This window comes from Dermacentor silvarum, chromosome 10 (assembly GCF_013339745.2).
Source record: "Dermacentor silvarum isolate Dsil-2018 chromosome 10, BIME_Dsil_1.4, whole genome shotgun sequence".
Taxonomy (NCBI): Eukaryota; Metazoa; Arthropoda; class Arachnida; order Ixodida; family Ixodidae; genus Dermacentor; species Dermacentor silvarum.
In genome coordinates, this window is record NC_051163.1 from 123105304 (window position 1) to 123127907 (window position 22604).

The 22604-nt window shown below is 47.9% G+C and overlaps 1 protein-coding gene across 1 annotated transcript; it reads left to right on the forward strand.

The window, feature by feature from the left end:
* Positions 1-7223: 7223 nt before the first annotated feature.
* LOC119431818 (uncharacterized) lies at positions 7224-22346 on the forward strand. Its single transcript, XM_037699280.2, has 4 exons — positions 7224-7443; positions 11407-11558; positions 16260-16359; positions 20054-22346. The coding sequence occupies exons 1-4, from the start codon at positions 7224-7226 to the stop codon at positions 22108-22110; spliced, it is 2529 nt and encodes an 842-aa protein (XP_037555208.1). The 3' UTR covers positions 22111-22346.
* Positions 22347-22604: the final 258 nt, after the last annotated feature.

A 22604-nucleotide genomic window follows, 5' to 3' on the forward strand; every position in this document is an offset into this window, starting at 1 on the left:
TCCCTGTGACTGTGTCCCAGTGAAGTCGCCCCAAAGGAGAGAATGGTTGGTGAGGTTAATAATAAGCCACGTTTTTCGAAATGCAATTTCTTTCTCTTAAAAATCGGCGGCACGAAAGGAAGAAATGCTCAATGGATTCGGATTCATTGCAGAAAGAACATAAAGGGGACACAGCGAGACCAGACCTGTGTAAGTAAAAATTTAGTGGCGGTATACGGCATCTCAATTTTGTAATGGAGACTTCCAATTGCCTTGATGTACACCAATTTTTATTCCATGAGAAGCAAAGATGATGGAAATCAGAAGACGATGTTAAAATAGATTTTGCGGAATTTTGCGATATAGAGAAATTTCTGTACCTAGCCGCGGTGACATAAGCTGATGTCGGCAAAACAGATATGACAGGGCCATTAAGTGATGCTCGTGCGAGTGAATCAGCCATTTCATTCAAGTGCAAACCGCGATGTCCCGGTACCTAAAGCAAGTATACTTGCCCCAAGCACGAAGGAACCATTGAACAAAATGTTCGCAAAATTTTTGAATTTGACGAGGCTGTAAGTGCTGTGCATACAGACAGTGAGTCAGTGACAATAACCGCTAATGAATCGTTTTGGGGAATTTTTCGTAGGGCTAATATAATCGCTATTAGTTCTGCCTGAAAAATGGGTGTGAAGTCGGGAAGGCGAAGAGAGTAAGACCATTGAAGAGATTCAGAGAAGATCCCCACTCCTGCCTTCTCATTGCACACGGAAGCGTCGGTAGCTATTATGTTGTCAGTAGCTAGCTGGTTTAGCTGATCTTCTAATATATTGTTTAAATGTCGACTAGGAAATAGTTTAGCATGATTTGGAAATATGTCCTCGAATTCAATTTTGAGGTCTGTTAAGGCATTATTCGAATGGCAAACTTCACGTAATGACACGTTCAATTGTTGTAACTGTGCGTGCACAAATATTATCTGAGGATTGTGTAATCGCGACCACGATACATTAAAAAACTCAGACGGTTCAGTGAAAAATATGTATTGAGCACGCCTCCTTGAAAATTCATAAATTTTTAAAAAAGTCTGAACCGTAAGCATGCGGAATCTGCAATCTAGAGTGGGTATATTAGCTTCCTGATATAACACAGTGTTGGCAACAAATCTAGGTAACCCAAGGCATAATCGTAGAGATTTTCTTTCTAATAGTATCAGAGGTTTAATTTTATAGGCGGGACCACCGGAAAATAACACGCAACCGAATTCTAATATGGGCCGAATATACATTTTATATATCATCATTAAAGTATCCCTGCGTAGTCCAGAGCGACGGTGACTGAGCCGGTGGAGCATAGCTACGGCACGTTCTGCCTTTGTTGCGATATGTTCAATGTGAGTGCGCCAGACAAGCTTTTCATCGTATATGACACCAAGGTATTTCACTGAGTCAACTTGAGGAATGGTTTCCTGGTGATATTGGAGGGATATATGCACTGGTGCAGTTAACGGGAACACTAGCACAGCACTTTTATTAACATTTAAGGACATACATAACTCATCTAGCCATGTCTCAAGCCTTCCTAGAAAACTCTGCAACGACTGGTGCAGTGAGTGTACATTAGTTGCAGATGTAAAAAATGCAATATTGTCCGCATAAACATAAACGTTCACTTCCCTGGACAAAGGAATTGTGCTTAGCAAAACGTTAAACAAAATGGGTGAAAGAACGGCACCCTGTGGTACACCTCTTGTTTGCTTGTATTTAGACGTTGAAATGCCGTGTTGATAACAATAAAATTCTCTATCTCTCATAAATTCATATATCCATGCGGTAATATACTTCGGTAAATTCGTAGACTTCAGTTTATTGAATAGAATTAGGTATTCGACAGTGTCGTATGCTTTCGCCACATCTAGCGTCACCAAAGCTGCATACTCTCGTTTGCGACGAGCTAGTTTAATGCGGCTCTCTAGATCGACATGAGCGCACCATATCGAGTGCCCGGGACGAAATCCAATCTGACAAGGACTGAGAATTGTATCGTCCTGCATAGAATCTGTTATGCGCCCATGAATAATCCTTTCTATTAATTTTACGACATTGGAAGTAAGAGAAATTGGCCTTATGTTGTCTAGGTTAAGTCCAGCTGCTTTTTTCTTCAACAGTGGAATAATTTTAGCTACCCTCCACTCTCTTGGAACCCAGGAATTTTTAGAGAAAAATTTACTATATTTAATAGGTCTTGAGGCGCATAATCAAACAAAACTTTTAGCATTCGTGTTGTAATTCCATCTGGGCCTGGTGCTGACGCCGGTAATAATCTAATTATGTTTTCAAGCTCTGTCAATGTGACTTCCACAAAGTCGTCTCCCGAGGGAGGTTTCGATAGTCCTGATGGCAATTTATGTGTAAATCGCTGCGCTAGACCTTTAGCAATTTTCTCAAGTGACTCTGATAACTCCTTTGTTGATAGAACGACTGAGTCGATATTCACTGGGGCTGGTATAATTTTACGGGATCGAAGAAATTTAAACAGAGCTTTTTTATTACTAGACTTGGAAAGATATGTGTAGTGTTTCGAATCGTAATCGTCCTTAGCTTTTGCGACTGTTCGCTTAAATGTAGCAGCTACATATGTATAATCTGCCCAATTTACAGGGCATTGGTTATATAAAAGTTTTTTCCATGCAGCTTTTCGACGTCTAAACTCTCGCTCACAGTCAGAATTCCACCATGGACAATAAGAACCACCTTTAGTAGATGGTACGACAAATTGAGACTTTTTTGATGTTTGTTTTATTATTGAACAAAGGCTCATTGCCTTAATATCCTTGTCCATGCCTTCCTGGGCGTTTAAAGCTGATTTTAACACATTTTTACACATTTTTAAATTTTGAGTAATTTACAAAAGTGCGCACATGATTATCTAAACAAGTTGACGGAGTAACCAGTTCAAAAATTATAGGTAGATGATCACTGTTAGTACCGGAGTCAACTGTGTTCCAGGAGGTGATTGAAATGCTTGAGCTGACAAACGTAAGATCTAGGGCAGAACGTGACTGACCGCGAACGAAAGTATGTACTCCTGAATTTAAACAGGAGAAATTATTTGATAAGGTCCAATCCCACAACCTTCTGCCACAAGTATCCGTTCGGAAACCCCACGATACATGGTGAGAATTAAAGTCGCCTACTAGTATGACGTTTTTCTGACTGTTAGCAATAGCGGTATCGAGATAACGGGTATCTTGCACCCCTGCAGGGAAGTACGTGTTAACTAGGGAAAATGGCGAGCAACCAGGAAGCGTTATATCCAATACTAACATCTCACATTCTGGTGACATTATCTGATGTGCTATCGTAGCTTTATGGCAGATCTTTGCTGACACAAAGATAGCTAAACCACCGCCTCGGGAAAGGCGATCCAATCGAAAACATCGGAAATTTTTTAGATTAAAATTTTGATCAGCAGTAAGCCAGGTTTCCTGTAAAATAATAATATCTGGAGAATATTTAGAAGCAAGATATAATAAATCTGTTGCAGCGGAAAGTATGGAACGACAGTTCCACTGAATTACTGTTAAGCTTCCTATGGTGAAGAAAGCAGAGCAGCAGAGACTGCTTGGTCTAAAACGCTCTCTTTTAAGAAGTCTTTCTTAGAAGGAGTCTCTCTCACGTACTTTTTAGCCTTTGAGTTGGTGGGAGAGCTGGATTTTTTGTTTACCGGTGATCTTGTGCGTTTAAGTGATCGGGGGTCCATTTCTACATCTTGATTTTCGGTTGCATCTGTGTCTGAAAGGCAGGTGTGGTCAACTTTCTCAGAAGTTGATGGCTTTGCAACATCGTTGTTTATCGTTGGTATCGCGGTCGACACTTGACTAGATTGACTTTTTGGTAGAACAGGCACCTCACCCTCAGTGTTGGTTTTATTAGCAATTTGAAACCACTGACCGAATTGTGTGGACATTGCCTGAACAAGGGAATCGGTGAGGTTCACCATAATGCGTTCCATTGCTTTTTCCAACGCCTTTTCGACGGAAGCCGCAACAGCCTGAGAGATTGAGTTATCCAAAGCTAATGTTTGACGGGCCGTTATACCGGCATATCCTTGAGTCCTACTCTGAATTTCTGCAATGGCCTCGCGACGAGAGCATCGGCGTCTATCAATTATTTCAAGGATTTGTAGTTCTCTTGTCCTTGCAGGGCAGTTAGGCTCATCTGCAGGATGAGTACCGCTGCAAAGGCAGCAGGATTCATCACGTGAGGAACATTCATTTGAGTTATGGTCTTCTCCACAAACGCGGCACCGTGTATTTGATCTGCAAGCTTTTAGGGAGTGTCCAAACCGCCAGCATTTTAAGCACTGAAGGACACGGGGTGATAGAGGCTCAACTCGGTATATGAGTGGCCATGCCTTGATTTCTGATGGACGATTCAAGCCAGCAAACGTAGCAATGACAGTTTCTGTGGGTATGCGCTTATTATCAGCGACTCGACTGCAACGATACACAGAAATCACACCTGCCGATGAAAACATTTCCAAAATTTCTGCGGGACACAGACTTATGTCAACACCACGGACTAGGCCTTTGGTACATGCGAGGTGAGGAGGAATGTAGCTGCTCACCGGATGTGTCGCAAAAACATTGCACTTCAGTAAATCTTGTACACAAGCCTGGTCTGACGAGCAGCAAAGGATGCCCCCTCGGCCAAATTGTCGAACCTCGGTGATCTGTTGAAAATTGGCCGAGGCCATCCGCAGTTCGGTTTGAATCGCCTTGGGATTCTTCATGCGAATCATTCCGCCATCACTCGGGACTAAAGCCACAGGTACGCTGGTGGTCCACTGCGTAAGAAAAGCTCCACAGGCAAATCAGGGGGAGGAATGGAAGCCGACCAGGAGTATGACTCCTGGCCTGGCGATGAGAGAGACATAGCAGATGAGCACGAAATTACTCTAATATGTTAACAGCTTTTCTAAAGAAGCGTCAAAAACAGTTAGCTGAAAAAGCAAAGATCAATAGGAAAACCGCCAGCTACTTGACCAAAACCCGCGTGGAATCTTCACGGACGGCGCTTTGGAACACCGGCCTACAGATCGCGCGTTCCTCGCACCACTGCTCGCGCGTCCGTCCTCTTCGTTCGTTCGGATCCTGTGCCCTGCAACTAACTATGTACACTAAGAGTTTTCAAGAACGTTCCACAGGAGCGTCTCTGCGCGCAGCGCACTTCTTTCTCTTCTGCGCCCCTGTCTCGTGCGTGTGCACGAGCGGCATACATTGCGCCACCCCACGAAACCAAGCAGGCGCGCGAGACGTAGCAGACGCTCTTTTGACACAGTGACTCGCTGGATAACGTCGTAGAACACATGTTTAGGAGCAGACTTGCGGCAATATATCGGTGAAACGGGACAATCAATGAACATCAGGCTAAACGGACATCGCGCGGACACAGCTAAAAAGCTTCCCAAAGCCGTCGCCGAACATTTCAACCAATGAGGTCATAACTTTGATGAACTTAAACTCTACATACTACAATCAAATTTTCGTGATGCACGAGACAGAAAATATAGAGAATCGTACCTCATTCATAAGTTCAATACATTGCAACCAATAGGCATGAACGTTTCAAAGGGAGCTTTAGAATCTATTCGCTATGCTAAATTGAAAAGCATAGGCAACAGCACCTAGTGATTGTTCATTGAGTTGCTTAGGTAATTTTTTTATTTCTTTATGCGATTGTCAATAATATGCCAACCTCCCATTGCTTTCACTCAATCCTTTCGTCCTTTTATCTATATATCAACACCCCCCGCTTTACCACCCCTTTTTTGTGCGCCTGAACAACATTTTGCGGCCGCTACTTTTATTCTCCCTGTCAGGCACGATAGTTCACTGACCTCCAGCCGAGCAGACCCCCCCCCCCCTCCCCCTCTGTCCAGACCCCTTGCATGAAAAGAGGAACCTGCCATGACACGTTAACCGGCTAACACACGGCGCTGCCTCAAACTCCTCCACCGACTATCAGTAGTGCATTATATTTCTTTTCAATTCTACACCCTCGCCGCTAACACACACTCGTTCGTTACCTCACCCACCCGCCTTACCTTCTCTCCCCTTTAGAAGAACCCTACCTATATATGCTGTGCCGAGGAGAGCATATGTCGCCTTGAAGAAGACAAGTCCACTTGTCGAAACGTTGGCTCCTGCTCTCACCTTGTTCTCGTGTTACTCTTAGCCACCAGGTAACTTAGCGGCACATTGTGGTACCGCATCTTAGCGGTACCAGGTGCCCCAATTGGCTGAATCTTCGTGGAAAACTATATTGGTTCGACTACTGAGGCTACATGAAAATACCAAGAAAATCAAGGCTGCACAACAGGCTACATGTTTTCGGCAACGCCCACGTCCCGGAAGACATCGCCAGTGTGCTTCGGAAGGGACCTAAATATGGACTTTAGCAAATAACTTCGGTGCATGAAGCAATGAACAGATGCACGGCAGGAAATGCAGAGCAGCGTGAGAGGTGCTTGCTTGAAGGCGCTGACTGCCAGCATAAATTTACTGTGAATCGTGGTTGCAGTGATGTGCCCCGTGCGACGTATTGTCAGCTATATCAAACAAAATTATTTATGTCTTTTGCAAGCCGACAAGGAAGGCTGTTTCGTCGTCTTGGCGAAAGATGTTTATCAGGCAAAAGTGCGTCACGCCGTCAACAAAGACTTTGCTCCCCAAAAGATCCGGGTTTCGCACGTCAGTAAAAACTTTTTGCGGTTGGTAAGTACCTAAAGAACGTTATCGAAATGCATCGGCAAAAAAAAACAACAACAACAACAAAAAAACATTCCCTCGAAGTTTTTATCTGGTACCTGGAGCTACCAGGTACCTGGTGGCTAAGGTGCTATGGAAATGTAAACACCAATATCCGACAAATTATCCTGCGACCCTCTCGTCGAGATGGCATGCCACCCTGCGCAGATACCACCTCGATGACCAACTCTGAGCTACCCAGCAAGCCTGCGAGGCGGCGAAGAGGCAAGGCCTCGACGTCCCCACGTGGGAGGCCTAGGCCCAGCGAACTAAGCTGCTGGTTTCAATAAATGTTTGTTCCTCCTCCTCCTCGAAGTTTATGTCATTCAGCAGGCACCAACTCGCCCAAGTAAAAAAAAAATGTGCGAAGAACGTTAGAGAAGGAGAACATGCGCGCGCAGTGAAGAAGCAGAAGAAGAAGAAGCTATCTGCGATGTCGGCTAGTGAGTCCCGCCCAGAAGGCAACCAGGGATTACGCGCGTCGCCAAGCACGGCGTACGGCGAAAAGCGATCCAAGCACAAGAAGCGCAAGAAGTCGGCGAAGCGCGAAGACGTCAAACAAGACGTCGACGAAGCGCCCAGACCAGCCCAGTCGCCGGCCCCGGCGGCAGACAGCTTGGAAAGCCCAGCGGCATGCGTCGAGCTTCCCAAGGGTGCGTGTGATTCCACAAATATCACACAAGCACTGAACCGCCTACGGGGGTTCTCGATTAATGTTACCTGCCCAAAATTATCGATGTGCCCGTTCAATTTCGCGCTGATAACCTGTGTAAAGAACCCAGCAACCAAGTCCGTTTAATACAGTACTATGGGCATGGAGGTTGTACGGAGCGCGGAATGTGTAGGTGAGGGGGTCATGTTCTTCATCCGTCACCGTAATTGTTTAGCTACAATGGCGGAGCACCACGAACGATTTCAGCGTGCAGTCTAGGATTACGCACGAGGCGCTATGAGAGCTAAGGTTGGGGCTCTAGTTGGTTGCACATGTTGAACCATTGCAGCGTGCTATTGTGAAATAGGATTCAAAGAAACGACGCGTACAATACTGGACCAAGCGCTTGTCGAGTGCCTTCTGCGTCCTTTATTTTCGTTTTATTGTGATAGCAATTATATGGACACTTCAAAGCGGATTTCTCCCGTCGCCGTCGACGTGAGGTTCCGTATGACGTCAACGGCGATGAAATCGTCGCCGCGCTGTGCGAGTCAAAGGGCGCGAGGGATGCGCGCTTTCACGGGGAGCGAAAGCACGTCGGAGAGCAAACGTGCATTCTGCGCCGTGCTCCCTGAAGGGCTACAGAACTAATCGTTTTATTGCGATAGCAATTATATGGACACTCAAAAGCAGATTTCTGCCGTCGGCGTCGCCGTCGCCGTGAGGTTCCGTATGACGTCATTTGGAGATGAAATCGTCGCCGCGCGCCGAACGCTGTATGTGCGAGTGAAAGGGCGCGAGGGGCGCGTCTTTCACGGGGAGTGAACGCACGGCGGAGAACAAACGCGCGTTCGGCGCCGTGCTCGCTTAAGGGCTGCAGAAGTAGGCGTCTCTTTTCTCCTTTACAATCACCATATGTGTAGAGCAAACGCGCCTTCTTTCAACGCGCGAGAGGCCGTGGGGGAGGGGGAGGGAAGGGAGGCGCCGTTTAGCTGCGGCACCAAGTGCCTATTTATATGAGAGGCTCCGGCAACAGTCACCAACGCCGCACGCATTTTGAGCGAACGCGGGCAAAACGCCGATGGCGTCGACACCAGTTCTGCGTGTTGCCGATGCTGCTGCATGTCCAAGTTTATACAGCTGATAAAGCTAATATCATTACTCCGCATAGCTCTCTACAAGTTTGCTATCGCAATCGATGCTTCGCCTTTCAGGTGAAACTACGACAATTTTCTTTCCTCCTTTACAATCACCATATATAGAGAGCAAACGCGATTTCTTCCGTCGCGCGAAAGGACGTGGGGGACGGAGGGAGGGGAAGCGACGTTGAGCTGCGGCACCAAATGCGTATTTGTATAAAAGCGTTGCGAGGCGAGAAGGTGGGTAAGATTTCCGACGCTACTCGACAAGTGTCCCATTCTGATCTCGTTGAAAACCTCCGAGCCACCCCCAGAGGCTCCGGCAACAGTCACCAACGCCGCGCGCATTCGGTGCGAACGCGGGCAAAACGCCGACGGCGTCCACAACAGTTCTGCGCGTGGCTGGTGCTGCTGCATGTCCAAGTTGACACAGTTGATAAAACTACTATCCTTACTCCGCATAGCTCTCTACTAATTTGCTATCGCAATTGATGCTTCGCCTTTCGGGTGAGAGTGCGACAAATTTTTTGCGTAATATTTCACTCTAGCGCGCTGCAATCATTCAATATGGAGAGGACGCACTAGAAGCAAGACGAGACATGACAGTATTCTATTATTCTAGGTCGATCGTACTCTGCACTGTAGCCATGCTGAAGTTTAACGCAGAATAAAGCCCTTTTTTAGGTCAACTTTTATGTCCTTATTCTTGCTGGTCTGATAATAGTCGGCGCTTAGTGGCTATAGGTGTTGGGCTGCTAAGCATGAGGTCGCGGGATCGAATCCCGGCCACTGCGGCCACATTTCGAGGGGGGCGAAATGCAGAAAACACCCGTGTACTTATATTTAGGTGCACGTTAAAGATTCTCCGGTGGTCCAAATTATTCCGGAGTTCCCCACTGCAGTGTGCCTCATAATCCGATCGTGGTTTTGGCACGTAAAGGCTCATAATAATCTATTTTTTTATTTTAATAGTCGGTGTGTTAGGATGTACGCCTACGATGCAGTATGCCTCCGCAATGAATCATCAATAAATCCACATTTACATGTCTTACGCAATAAATCTGGTGGAAATCACAATGTACCGAAGTACCGAAATCTATCAAATGAACCAAATGTACCGAAGTGTACATTACAATGTACACAATTCTAGAGCAACATGAGAAACTCCCGATACAGCTTTTCATTGCTCAATACGTGCTACATAAAAGTGTTTTTCCGGGTGTGAAAGAAGCCCGCGATTACACGCAAAGTGCCTCGAGCGGCCATTCGCCCGACAATTTTGTGGGTATTCGTGGGCTTCTGTCACGCTCGGAAGAACACCTTTATGTATCTGGTATTGACCAACAGAAAGCTGTATACCGGGAGTTGCTCATGCTGCTCTACAATTTTATCATGGACTCTTTTCATCTTATTATATTAATTGTGAAGTTGAATAATTAGTTAAGACTAATTATCTAATTAGGTGCTATGCAAAAAAATAATCTGAGTATCTCCAAGCGACGGCTAACAACATTACCTTGGTTCTGTCCAGCTATAGGTGGCATTTGCATATTTTTTTTCAAGTTTGGCCCAAGTTAAGGGAAACACCCTGCATATTAGTTGCAGTGAAGATATTTAGGTAGCGTTTGTCGTTTCATTGTGCAATTCCACAGAGAACAGAGCCCTTAACCAGCCTATCTGCAGCGGAGGCGTCCAAACAAATGAGCCGATTTGTTATGTGCGTTGTCTCCAGCAGCACGAGCGCCGGCGTGGAACGCGATTACCATCCTCTTCTCACCATGCCAACGAAGCACTCTCTCTCAGCCACCACAGGGGGAGAGGGAAGCGGGAGAAGAGGAGGGCTGTCCTAAACAGCACCTAAACCTTGACACGTCCCAAAGATCTCGCGCAACAATACGTGTGTCTCAAAGAGCTGTAACAACGGCAACCAAATGCACGCGATATCGAAGCGATAACGACAAGCGACAGCCTGGCAGACTCTGTCGCGCTGTCGCGCCGCGGCGGGGAGCAACAACATGGACGAGACATCGCGAAGAAAAAAAGTAACGACAAATTTACATTGTTGTTCAAATAAATACCATCGTATGCTCGTAAAAAGTCACAAGCGTGCAACGAGGCCAATGTTCTAACCAAAATTTATTAGATCTAGTTTTAATATGCCGTTATCGCAAGCGAAAATTCATTCCAGGTCGACAGCGTGGAATGCTGTGGCACCTCATCTGGTAGGTAACATTCAAAATACTTCTGCAGCTCTCGGAGGCGTCAAAATATACTGATCCAAATAATAGCCACGATACATTGCCTTCGCGAGAGATGAGACGAAGCGATGGCTGATCTTGCCACTTATTTCTTGCTATCCCGGCGGAGTGCAAGTAGCAAGAGCAAATGCAGATCGAAGCGGGCATGCCGGGTGGCTGCCATGTTGTTGCGCAATCACGCGGTAACCGACGTAAGCCGCCGCGCAGACTTCCGGGCGACTAGCGAAGTTCTCTGGCGGACCAGAAACTGGCGTCGCGACAAGCGACAAAGACGCGGACCGCCATCCGCGACGGGCAAGCTTGTGGCTCGTCGCCGTTGCTGATCGCCGTCGCTCGAAGATCGCGTGCGTGTGGTTGCGCCCGACGAGTGCGTCCTGGAAATCGGTTGCGCGGGAACACGCGCCCTTTGGCCACCACGAGAAAGGGTCAAGGAGAGCTGTTAGCTTTAAAGAAAAGTTACAGGGGAATATAGCGAGAACCGCATGGCATGTTGGTTGTCATAAGCTGGGAAATGGCCGCGTTTTGAAATAATCCGTTGTATTTGTCGACCGGCACACGTTGCTGCAGACGCAGAGAAAATTCCGGCGTCGACCGAGCGCCAGCGGCCGGAAGAGGAGAAGCGCTTCTCATCGGCGAGGTGTCCCTCGGCCTTCCGTCGCGTGGTCGGGAGGCTGACCATGCCACTCGAGAAGTTGCAAGTGCCTACCAGCGCGTACAAGGTATGTCGATGGCCGATGGACAACAAAACCTGGAAAAGCATAGGCGGAAGGGGGGGGGCAGCGAGTGGCGCTCCCTAACACTCCAAGGGCTTAGCTTTCTTAATTGACTCGTACGCATACGCAAATACCCAAGGAGGTGGGCTGGAGGACGGCCGCTGAGGTGTCTCAGTGGCGGAGTATCGCGCCATAAACTGGACCAAGGGTAGAGCATACAAACGCGTAATCTTTTATTTTGTTAATTTTTTGGCGCGCTTATCTTCAGCTTCCGAAACGTATCAACCGGCTCGAGCCAACACGCTAATGTAGAGCGTCGCAAGGGTAATGCGAAAGATATGGGTTCGTTTACCACGCGTGGCTATTATAGTTGTGTTTTCGTACACTTCATTATTTCCTATTCCCTTACTATTTGTACATTCCATTTAAAGGTAACAGTTAATTTCGCCTAGGTTCTCCCTGGCTTCATTGTCTGCTGTCTTCACGTGGTTGAAGATAATAATAAAGATTGAGCCGTCTGGTCCGCTTTGTCCTCCATTGATGACGTTTTTAGGTTTTTAGAGGCCACGAGTCTTGTAAATAAACTGTAAAGGAAGGTCTTAATCTTTTTATTCATTTCATTGATTGAGCTCTGCATTGTATTGATTGAGCACTACCCTGTGGCTGGCGCATCATAGCCATAGTCGCTTTTGCGCCATAAAACCCTACATAACTAACTAACTAACTAACTGTTCTCCTCGCCAAGTTGAGCCATCCATGGTATATACGAGTGATCGATGATTTAATGTGGTTTAATGTCGCTAAATAGGAACGCGGAGGGTAAGCATGGCGGCCTCCGAATTGTTGTTAAATTGGTCGAGCACGTTATTCGACGTGCGCTTTAATGTGAGTGCACGAGCGTGTTCGCATTTTGCGCCTTTCAGAATGAGCAGCCCCGAACGAGAAACGAGGCTGTCACTTCGTGCTCAGCAGCGGCATTCTTAAGAGTCAGAGTCAATAGTCGCGGCGGGTGCCTACACGGCCGTAACCTGCGAGATTGGGCACCTTGCACGGGCACCGCGCGTGCTGCCCCATCGTGATGGCCATGCATGATGTAAGGTATTTGTCACGGCTTGTCACCCGTTCGCCAACAGCGCGAAGTCGTCGACGGGGTATACAAGCCGGTTGGCCGTTCCGTACTCAAGTGAACACAATGAAAGGGTCAGAGTCGGGAGTAAACAAAAAAACAAACAAAAAACAACAACATAATTATCGACTGACAACGATACACAAGCTATAAAATAAAATATAAAAATGGCACAAGACAAACCAACACGCCTGAACTTAATATAGCTCAATGATGACGACAAAGAAACATGGCGAGCAATTAACCGTATATATAAAAATGAAACAGGGTGCGGATCAAATACACAAGAATACTTAACAGTAGTTCCCTAAAACAAAGTTCAAAAGAAAACCAACGATGTCATACACGTGACCGGGCAGCAGCAGCAAGTCCAGAAACCGTGAAGTCAGCGCGCAGAGCTTTCCCGAAGAGTGCCGGTGAGCCGATCTTGTTGAGGTGGATGCGATTGCTGGGCTGGGTTTCCTGGGAGTCAAGAAGCTGAGCCTGCAATCTGCTGAGAAGCAGTCGAGGGGCTTGTGCCGTACACCTGGCCGCCTAGCCGTGTCGGAACTCCGAGTAACTAGTTAATGTACGAGACGACAAACCAACGTCTGCAACGAAGCTCACGCTAGTTCGCCTCAAGTTAGCTCAATCTGCTTGAGAGAAGTCGTCAGATCTAGACTCCCGGGAAACGCAGCCCAGCGATCGCATCCACCTCAACAAGATCGGCTCGTCGCCACTCTTCGGGAAAGCTCTGCGCGCCGACTTCACGGTTTATGGACTTGCTGCTGCTGCCCGGCCACGTGTATGACATCGTTGGTTCTTATTTTGCACTTTATTTTCTTTTGAACTTTGTTTTAGTAAACTACTGTTAAGTGTATTCTTCTATATTTGACCGCGCCCTGTTTCATTTTTATATATACTGTTAATTACTCGTCATGTTGATTTGTCGTCATCATTGAGCTATATTAAGTTCAGGTGTGTTAGGTTGTCTTGCGTAATTTTTATATTTTATTAACTTGTGTGTCGTTGTCATTAGATAAATATATTGTTTTGTTTTTTGTTTACTCCCGACTCAGACCCTTTCACTGTGTTCGCTTGAGTACGGCACGGCCAACTGGCTTGTATACCCCGTCGACGACTTCGCGCCGTTGGCGAACGGGTGACAAGCCGTGGCAGTATTGTTTGGCCCAAAACGGGGCGCTGCTGCTGTCTGCGTTGCCAGAACAGGTTTGGGCAGGTTAGCGCGCATGCGCTCTCGGCCGCGGCATCGCATGACGCGACTGAGCCCGACAGTCCTTGTAGCCGTGGATCCAAGGAAGGCACCGTCAACGTGCAGCGGTCATCGGGGAGCTGGAGAAACCCGGGGCCGGCACTCGTATCCCAAACTTCGTCAAAGCGTTTCATGGTCGAACACACGGGGAAAGAGAACGCACGTACGTTCCTTTGAGAATAGCAGAATATAGTATATAGTGCCTCAGGGAGCCATATTACCACCGACACTTTTCGATAAGGTGACGCGAGGCTTTGGAGCGCGAGGCCTTGGAGTCTACGGTATGAGACAGACGATATACGCGGGCGGTATCACGTGTAGCAGGACAGGTGCCTAGACGGCCACCTGAGGGATATGCATTCTTGGCATCCCCTACCACGACGAGAGGAACCGGTTGCGCAAGCATTTGGTTAAAGCAGCTCTTATCGACGTGGCGCCGTATCCTGCTCATCATCAAGCTGATATCTCACCGTAACGGTAAAGCAGGCACACGCCTTACACAAACATTAGTAGCTGCAACATTAACATCGGGGGTGTGTCGCGGCGCTAGCTGCTATCAGTTGACTAAGGCACAGCAAGCCAAACTTGAATTTTCGCACAGGTTGGCCATCCACGTGATCACTGGACGGCCCAAATACACCCGCATGGAAGAACTATACAGGTATTCCAACCTACCAACGCTTGAAGAAATCATAGGTGCTCAAAACAAGGATCATGATTTGAGAAGAGGATTGACGAAACAAGGGCAAGCTGGGGAGCTACGAGAAGCAACACTCCCTGCAGGCAAAATGCGTCCCACCTCGCGTTTCACCAAGGGAAGACGACTGCATACGCATGCCGAAACCGCTAGCCAATGCTACCAGTATGAAAGACCACAGCCAGGCGAGAAGAAATGCTAAGAGCGATGCAGAACAAGGGGTTGTCATCCACACTGACATGCCGTGGCAGGAAACCTCACAGGTGGCAGCGCTCGCGGTGGTCCTGACCTGTGATGGAAACAACGCGGAAAACAGTGCTAAGCTCCTCCGGCGTGAATGTTCACCAGCCTTTGCCGAGCTCGAACTGCAGGTGATCGAGATGGCGCTTAATCGATGGAATTCATCCTTACTCTCCGGCGACAGAGTGTACACGTGTAGACTTACTGTACGCACGCAATGAAGATACTATCCGGCTAACCAAGAGTTTGCACGACTATATACTCCATCAAATACCTCTGAAAGAAGATCGCAGAAAAATCTGGGACTCACGTGTGGTTGGATGGGGTACCGGGCCACGCGGACAACCTCCTCAACGAGGTTTTTTATGTGCTGGCGAGCGAGTTGAAGCACTCCCGCTCTTAGGGTGCAAGCAAAGCTACTCTCCGTTTGCCGACAGATCTAGATCGTGAGCGGTCTGAGGCATCTGCCGCCGGGCGCAGGAGATTACGGTAGGCAATCGGACGAAACGTATACTAGCGTTACCGAAAGGACTCCCGTGAAGTGTCGAAAAGCTCGCTCGCAAAGCCCGGAGCGGATTCGCTCTTGGTGAAGACGCGCTCGAAAAGTGGCCGCCCTTACATTCCTGTGGTGAAGCGCGGATCACTTGGCGCACAATATGACACAGCGCAATCGCAAGCACCCAGGGTCAAGTGCTCAGCATGCCAACACAGACCCCCACGCCGCATGCTCGGGGCCTCCAAGACGTCCGTAACCGCCATCGTGGCACTGCAAAAGCTCTGGAGTAGTGGACCCTTCTACCCCCGGCAGTGGCCAGGGATACCTTACAATCCCTGTGGGACTTGTCCCTGGCCGTAATCTAGGTCTTCAGGAGCGAGGTGGGACCTTTAGTCACCGTCGGGGGCGCTGACGTTCTTAGAAGAGTTTCATCCTCGGCTGCGGTGAGGTTCACACGCGCCCCTCTTCCCAATATACTACCCATCTTCCCCCACCTAGCATAGGCCACTGAGCCATCCGTTTTTCAATAACATTACCTAATTCACTCATTAGTGTGGTTCACCGTCCCATAGCGATACTGGGGCTATGAGAGACACCGAAGGGTTGGGCTCAGGAATAGTTTTACCATGCGGTTTTTAACCACGTGGGCACCTATTTAAGTATAATGAGTACACGGGCGCTTCGCTCTCGCCTCCACCGTATAGCGGCCGCCACCGCGGCCGGGAATCGAACCTGCGACCTCGTTCTCAGCAGCAGAACGCCGCTTAGCCACTGCGTCAACGCGCGCCCGAGGGGTAAGGAAAAGCTGTACGTGGAGAGGTCTACGTGTGCAGTGCCATAAAACATCGCGTTCCGTAGTGAGCAGAAAACCGATGGCGGGCTTATTCGTAACGCAGGACGTGAAGCCATGCGCCGAGCCAGCAGAGACGTCCGAGGTTTTCGTACGAACAAGCGAAAACACCGCCTCCGCAACCAGGAGGAAGTCATCAGTCCGCTGTAAGTACTACACTATGCTGCCGTTCGTCTTCCGAGCACCGTGCAGAACGTAAGTACTAAGAGAGAAGATGTCATAAAGACATTGCACGCCCGTACATGCAAATTCATAAAGCGACGATATATTTGGGCCTGTCTTCATCATGACTGACAGCTGGGCTTGTCGGTGCGATTCCATAATGTGAACAAAGAATATGCTGGTGTTAACTATTTCAACGAATGGCTTATTTATTGAACACCCGTTGTGCTGAGCCGGTAACCGTTATCATTTTTAAATCCAAAGCATTTCTTGGAGAACATTTGCTTTGACAGTATCTATCTATCTATCTATCTATCTATCTATCTATCTATCTATCTATCTATCTATCTATCTATCTATCTATCTAGCCGCCTACGTCTTTGTGCTCTCATGGTCGTTTCGTTAACTTGATATGTACCAAAATTGATATACTATGACAAGAGTATATGACGAACATAAATAATATGTCATGACATGCGTGTCATGTGGGTCATGAAACAGCCGCTTACGTCTTGATGCTGTCATGGTCGTTTCGTTAACTTCGTAGGTACCAAAATTGTCGTAGTATGACAGGAGTGTATGACGAACATAAGTGATAGGTCATGACATGAATGTCATGACATGCGTGTCATGTAGGTCATGACAATGACTCAGCGAAAAATATTAACACTCAAAAACAACTTACATGGGTTCGGACGTGGGTACTAATTGAAGGAAACACTGAAGGATGCTGGTAGAAGTCATGGTCATGAGCATGACTCAGAAAAAATGACACTGACTCAGCGAAAAAGAGATTAACATTCAAAAGCCACTGCAATGGGTTCTGACGTGGCTACTAAGTGAAGTGAAGGTGAAGTGAAGGTACTAAGTGAAAGAATGATGGTAGAAGTCATAGTCATGACCATGACAGAAAAAATGACAATGACTCAGCGAAAAAAGATTAACACTCAGAAGCCACTGAAATGGGTTCTGACTTAGATACTAAGTGAAGGAAACACTAAAGGATGATAGTAGAAGTCATAGTCATGAGCATGATCATCAAAAATGACAATGACTCAGCAAAAAAGATTATCACTCAAAAACCACTGGAATGGGTTCGGACGTTGGTACTAAGTGATGGAAATACTAAAGGATGATGATAGAAGTCATAGTCATGAGCATGATCAGAAAAATTGACAATGACTCAGCGAAAAAAGATTAACACTCAGAAGCCACTGAAATGGGTTCTGACTTAGATACTAAGTGAAGGAAACACTAAAGGATGATAGTAGAAGTCATAGTCATGAGCATGATCATCAAAAATGACAATGACTCAGCAAAAAAGATTATCACTCAAAAACCACTGGAATGGGTTCGGACGTTGGTACTAAGTGATGGAAATACTAAAGGATGATGGTAGAAGTCATAGTCATGAGCATGATCAGAAAAAATGACAATGACTCAGCGAAAAAAGATTAACACTCAGAAGCCACTGAAATGGGTTCTGACTTAGATACTAAGTGAAGGAAACACTAAAGGATGATAGTAGAAGTCATAGTCATGAGCATGATCATCAAAAATGACAATGACTCAGCAAAAAAGATTATCACTCAAAAACCACTGGAATGGGTTCGGACGTTGGTACTAAGTGATGGAAATACTAAAGGATGATGGTAGAAGTAATAGTCATGAGCATGATCAGAAAAAATGACAATGACTCAGCGAAAAAAGATTAACACTCAAAAACCACTGAAATGGGTTCGGACGTGGGCATGAAGTGAAGGAAAATGCTAAAGGTTGATGGTCGAAGTCATTGTCATGGGCATGGCTAAGGCTTTCGCCGGAAGGTATCTTAGGTGTAGCTAAAGGAACTCTAGAGGACTCATTACATGAATGCTATGACATGCGTGTCATGTAGGCCATAAAAGAGCCGCCTAGGTCTTGGTTCTCTCATGGTCGTTTCGTGAACTTGGTAAGCTCCCTGCACACTGCTTCCCAGAACATCGATTCCGACAGGGCGTGGGATCTGCCGGTTTTTTGGTTTAGATTTGGTTCGGTTCGGGTTCAGGCACGTCTGAAGAATAACGGTTCGTGTTCGGGTTTGATTCGACGCCCGGCACAGGGAATCTCGAACACCATAACTATTTAAAATATGTCATCTTCCAACCTTGAAACCATTTTTGGAAGTGCCTCAGATGACATCTGGTACCAGATGTCATCACAGACAGGCACATATCGCTGGATGCTCCTGTGAAGTCAAAGTGATCGCGCTTTAGCAGCTATCTATTGAAAAAGGTAGTCAATTTCGTAGAAAGCAGTTGAAAAACTAGAAAATTGTGAAATAGCAGTAGACTCAAATGTCGTGTTATTGGAACACGTAAGAAATTTAATATTAGATTCCGCCAGCTTCTTCAATGAATCACTAAAAAATTGAAAAGAATCAGTAGACCTATATATACTGGTAAATCGGTAGCCGTGGCAACACTGATCCTGGTCTTACGATAACAACATTCACCGCCGCAATTTCCTGTTTCACCGAGGCCAGTCATACATCCTTTGTTCAGGCTTGCGTGGTACATAAAGGTGGTTTCATATACTCTTGAAAACCACCTTTTTCAGGGAAACCCTATGGACTGAGATTACCGCTATCGTGTGCGCCATCTAATGTAATTTCCCATTATTTATGTCTACTGTGACAAGGGTGAAATATGCATCACATTTTTTTTGCGTGACAAGTGTTTAAAATCTGTCAGAGGGGTCACAGCCGCTTGCTAAAACTACGCGACGAAAACATGTTATAGCATTATCGCTTATACCTTTGCAACCGTACCACCAATGGCGCCCTACTTTGGCATCGTTGTGTTGAAGAAAAGAGCCATTACTCAATCATGCATGTGTCACGTGCACAGATGGCGGCGCGGTGTCACTATGTCATGTCATGCCACTATATGTCATGCCAGGTATAATTTATCAAACTCATACTGGTGCTCATCGGCAGTTAAAAAGTTGTCTCCGGCGCCATCATGCAGGGAGGTCATTTCTGTAACTGTGTCCAAACACCCTCTGCAAACAGGGAGCGCGCACAATTGCAATATTAGACCGTAACATACGCCCACTAGCTGTAGCAAATTAAGCTTGGCATGTAAACCTTTTAACGTACAAATAAATGCAACCTGTGCATTTGATTGGCCGTCCCCCATTTCTGCACCCATACCCTGTCTGCAGAACGTACAAGTAGTTTCACGTGCCCCACATAGGCTGCGTCCCTAGTAAAACCTGCTTGATTCCCCGCCCTACCCCCTCCTCAACCGTTTTCAGTTTCATGATTAATCGTGCAGAGCTGGCACTAAGAAGTATTCGAAATCTATTTAAAAAATATTTGCATTTGCGAATAATGATTGTTTCATTTGAGGACCGAATAGATTAGATTCTGATATGCGCACACCCCTACAAAATAGGTTCCACACTCTTCAAGTAATTCCTTTTTAAACCGGCCTTTGACATTACATTGATTCACTCAGTGGTGTAAAAAGCAGTGTAGCATTTATCCTACGTTTTCCCGGTATAGGGGTGCCTGTTAAATCGGATAATTTGACCTGTCAAAAAGATATATTCCGAAGGCTGTCCTTTTTATTTCTCTCTCTTTCTTTAACGTCATGGAGTCTGCTCATGCGGAATGTGTCGCTTCTCCCGTCGCAGTTGGCGCAACAACCCTTCAAGCGATCACGCCCACCAACTTCACCAGGAGCACGTCGGCCGACCGCAGGCTCGGGTGGCGAACAACGGGCGTGCTCATCGCCTTCGCCATCGTGGCGGCGGCATCGCTCGGCGTTTTCCTCGCCGTTTACGTACTGCACTCTCGAAAGCACCTAATAGAGCACTGCGCCAGCGTCGAGTGCAAGTTCGCCGTCGAAGACATGATATCGCACGTGGACCCTCACGTCAGCCCGTGCGATGACTTCTACCTACACGTGTGCGGCAAAGCGGGCGACAAGACCTTCGGCGGCGCCGACCTGATGGCGCGGGCGCTCGACGACGTGCTCATTTCGGTTCAGAGGGTTCTCCGCAGTCGCAAGAGCAAGGACCACAGTAAGCATCCGGGTCTCGCGCAACTGGCGACCACGTTCACCTCTTGCTACGCGTTCGCCATTTCGACCAAGGCACTCGCCGACGCGCCTCTCGCGGAGGCCATAGCCGACGAGACGGACATCCTTGGGGCAACCGACGTCGCGTCTGTCCTGCGACGCGTTATCCGGCTGTCACTTAGAAAAGGTATCTCCACCCTGTTTACCGCGAGCGGCGTCATATACCTGGGTGACCTAGCCCTGCACGTGTCGCGCGGGAAATCGTTCAGCGAGAAGCTGGCCCAGCCAACCGACGGCGCGGCGGGGCGGGAGTTGGTAACGCGGCTTTTCGATCGCGCGTTCGCAAACACACCGAGCGTTCGGAAGCTCGACGCCAATGACACCGTGCGGCGTCTATTGGAATTTGACAGGGCTCTCTCGTCGGAAAACAGCTACGCCAGAGACGAAGAAATGTGCGGCGATTCGAAGACCGAGTTTGTGACGCAGTACGTCGGTGGCCGCGACTGGCTACGTTTCGTGAACTCCCTTTTGCCGGAAAACTCGCAGCTGAAGGAGGCGTCACTCGTGCTCGTTTCCGAGGCGGACAGGATAAAGAAGGCCGCAGATGAACTCCGCAAGAAGATCGACTTGGGAGTCATATACATCTTGTTCCACGTTGCAATGGAGATTGGACGCTTTTACATCGTTCCACTGAGCAAAGTGACAAGAACATGTTTGCGAATGGCGCAAGAGATTTTACCACCGTCGGTGTCAAACGTCTTCCACAACTTGACGACCACCGCGAACTCGGACCCATCGAGAGCTGGCGCCATTTTCATCGGCATTCGGGAAGTCTTCGCAAAGCACCCGCTGATGTTGTTGGGCATAAGCGAAGGCGAAGAGAAGAAAGCGGCTTCCTTCCTCGGCAGCGTCACCTTGCGCGCCCAAGAGACGACGGTCAGCGCGTGGCCCAACGGGTCGGGCTGGCAGCCTCACGAAGCCGCCGACTCCCTGCCTGCCGCCTTCCCCAGGATGCATGTCGTCCTGAAGGCGCGCGAAGCCCTAAGGCGCCTCAACGACCCGCCTTCCGTGGGACAGGTGACCTTCAGCGGCCACGAGCTGACCAACGACGTCGTCTATTCGCGACTGCTGAACGAGGTCTTCCTTCCGGCGTCCCTTAGACGCTCGCCAGTTCTGTATTCGGGCCAAGTTCCCACGGAGTTCAACATGGGCACCGTCGGCGTTCTGCTGGCGACGCAAGTGTTCCACGCCAACGAGCCGTCGGAGAACGACCTCCACGACTGGTACGACCAAAACGCGGGCGCCTTCGGTCGCTGCATGAGGGAGTCGAAACCGACTGCGATTGCCTGGCAATTCAACGCGCTGCCGGATAACCGATTGCTCGAGCTGTTCACCCTGGCCTACTCGGTCAAGGTCGCTCACAGGGCTGTCAGGGAGCACTACGATGGCTACGACCGCCACGCGAGCAACTTCGACGACGTGTTGAGAAAGGCGCAGCGCACTTTCTTCCGCAGGTTCTGTCTGCTGTCGTGCGGCGACAGCGTGCAGAACGAAACCAGCGAATCACGACTCGCCTGCCTCGTGCCCGTCCTCAACATGCCCGAGTTCTACGAGGCCTTCGGCTGCCCACTCAACAAGGGCGCCGAGGGACGATGCGCGCCCTTATCGTAGAAGGCACCAGAATTGCCTAATAATGACAGTAATACGAATGTACAAGACCGAACCTGGTTGTAGCCGTTCTCGCCGCCCTCAGTTTCTCGTCGGACTGATTTTGTTAACGATATACTTCACAACGCTGAGTGAGGATCACGCTGTGGAAAACAGCAATATTCCAAAGCACCTGCGGTGATGCAGGGACCTCTGTTTAGCGCTATAGTCCTTAACCGGATGTTACGATGACTTTGTGCAGTGAATTTCTTTCATCCATGTTTCCGTGCTTTGCAAGAATTGCTTGAATATAACTAATATGGCATTTCGATTTTTCTTTACCTGATTTGGCTTAACTGGTTACCGAAATGCGCGTTAACGAAAGGAGTGTACATGCTTCTTTTGACACGTTAATTCTGTGGCTACTCATACCGATTATTTACGGATAGAATACGCTTACGGCCGTTCACTGTTATTTTTATTACATGCCTTGTCGACTTTAAAAAGTCACGAAAGTC

Bases quoted from the DNA above. Each gene is read 5' to 3' on its own strand.
- LOC119431818 (XM_037699280.2), top strand. From the start codon at position 7,224: ATGTCGGCTAGTGAGTCCCGCCCAGAAGGCAACCAGGGATTACGCGCG. The intron at 11,559-16,259 runs GTATGTCGATGG...TTCGTAACGCAG, and splicing joins TGCCTACCAGCGCGTACAAG to GACGTGAAGCCATGCGCCGA. The intron at 16,360-20,053 runs GTAAGTACTACA...CTCCCGTCGCAG, and splicing joins GAGGAAGTCATCAGTCCGCT to TTGGCGCAACAACCCTTCAA.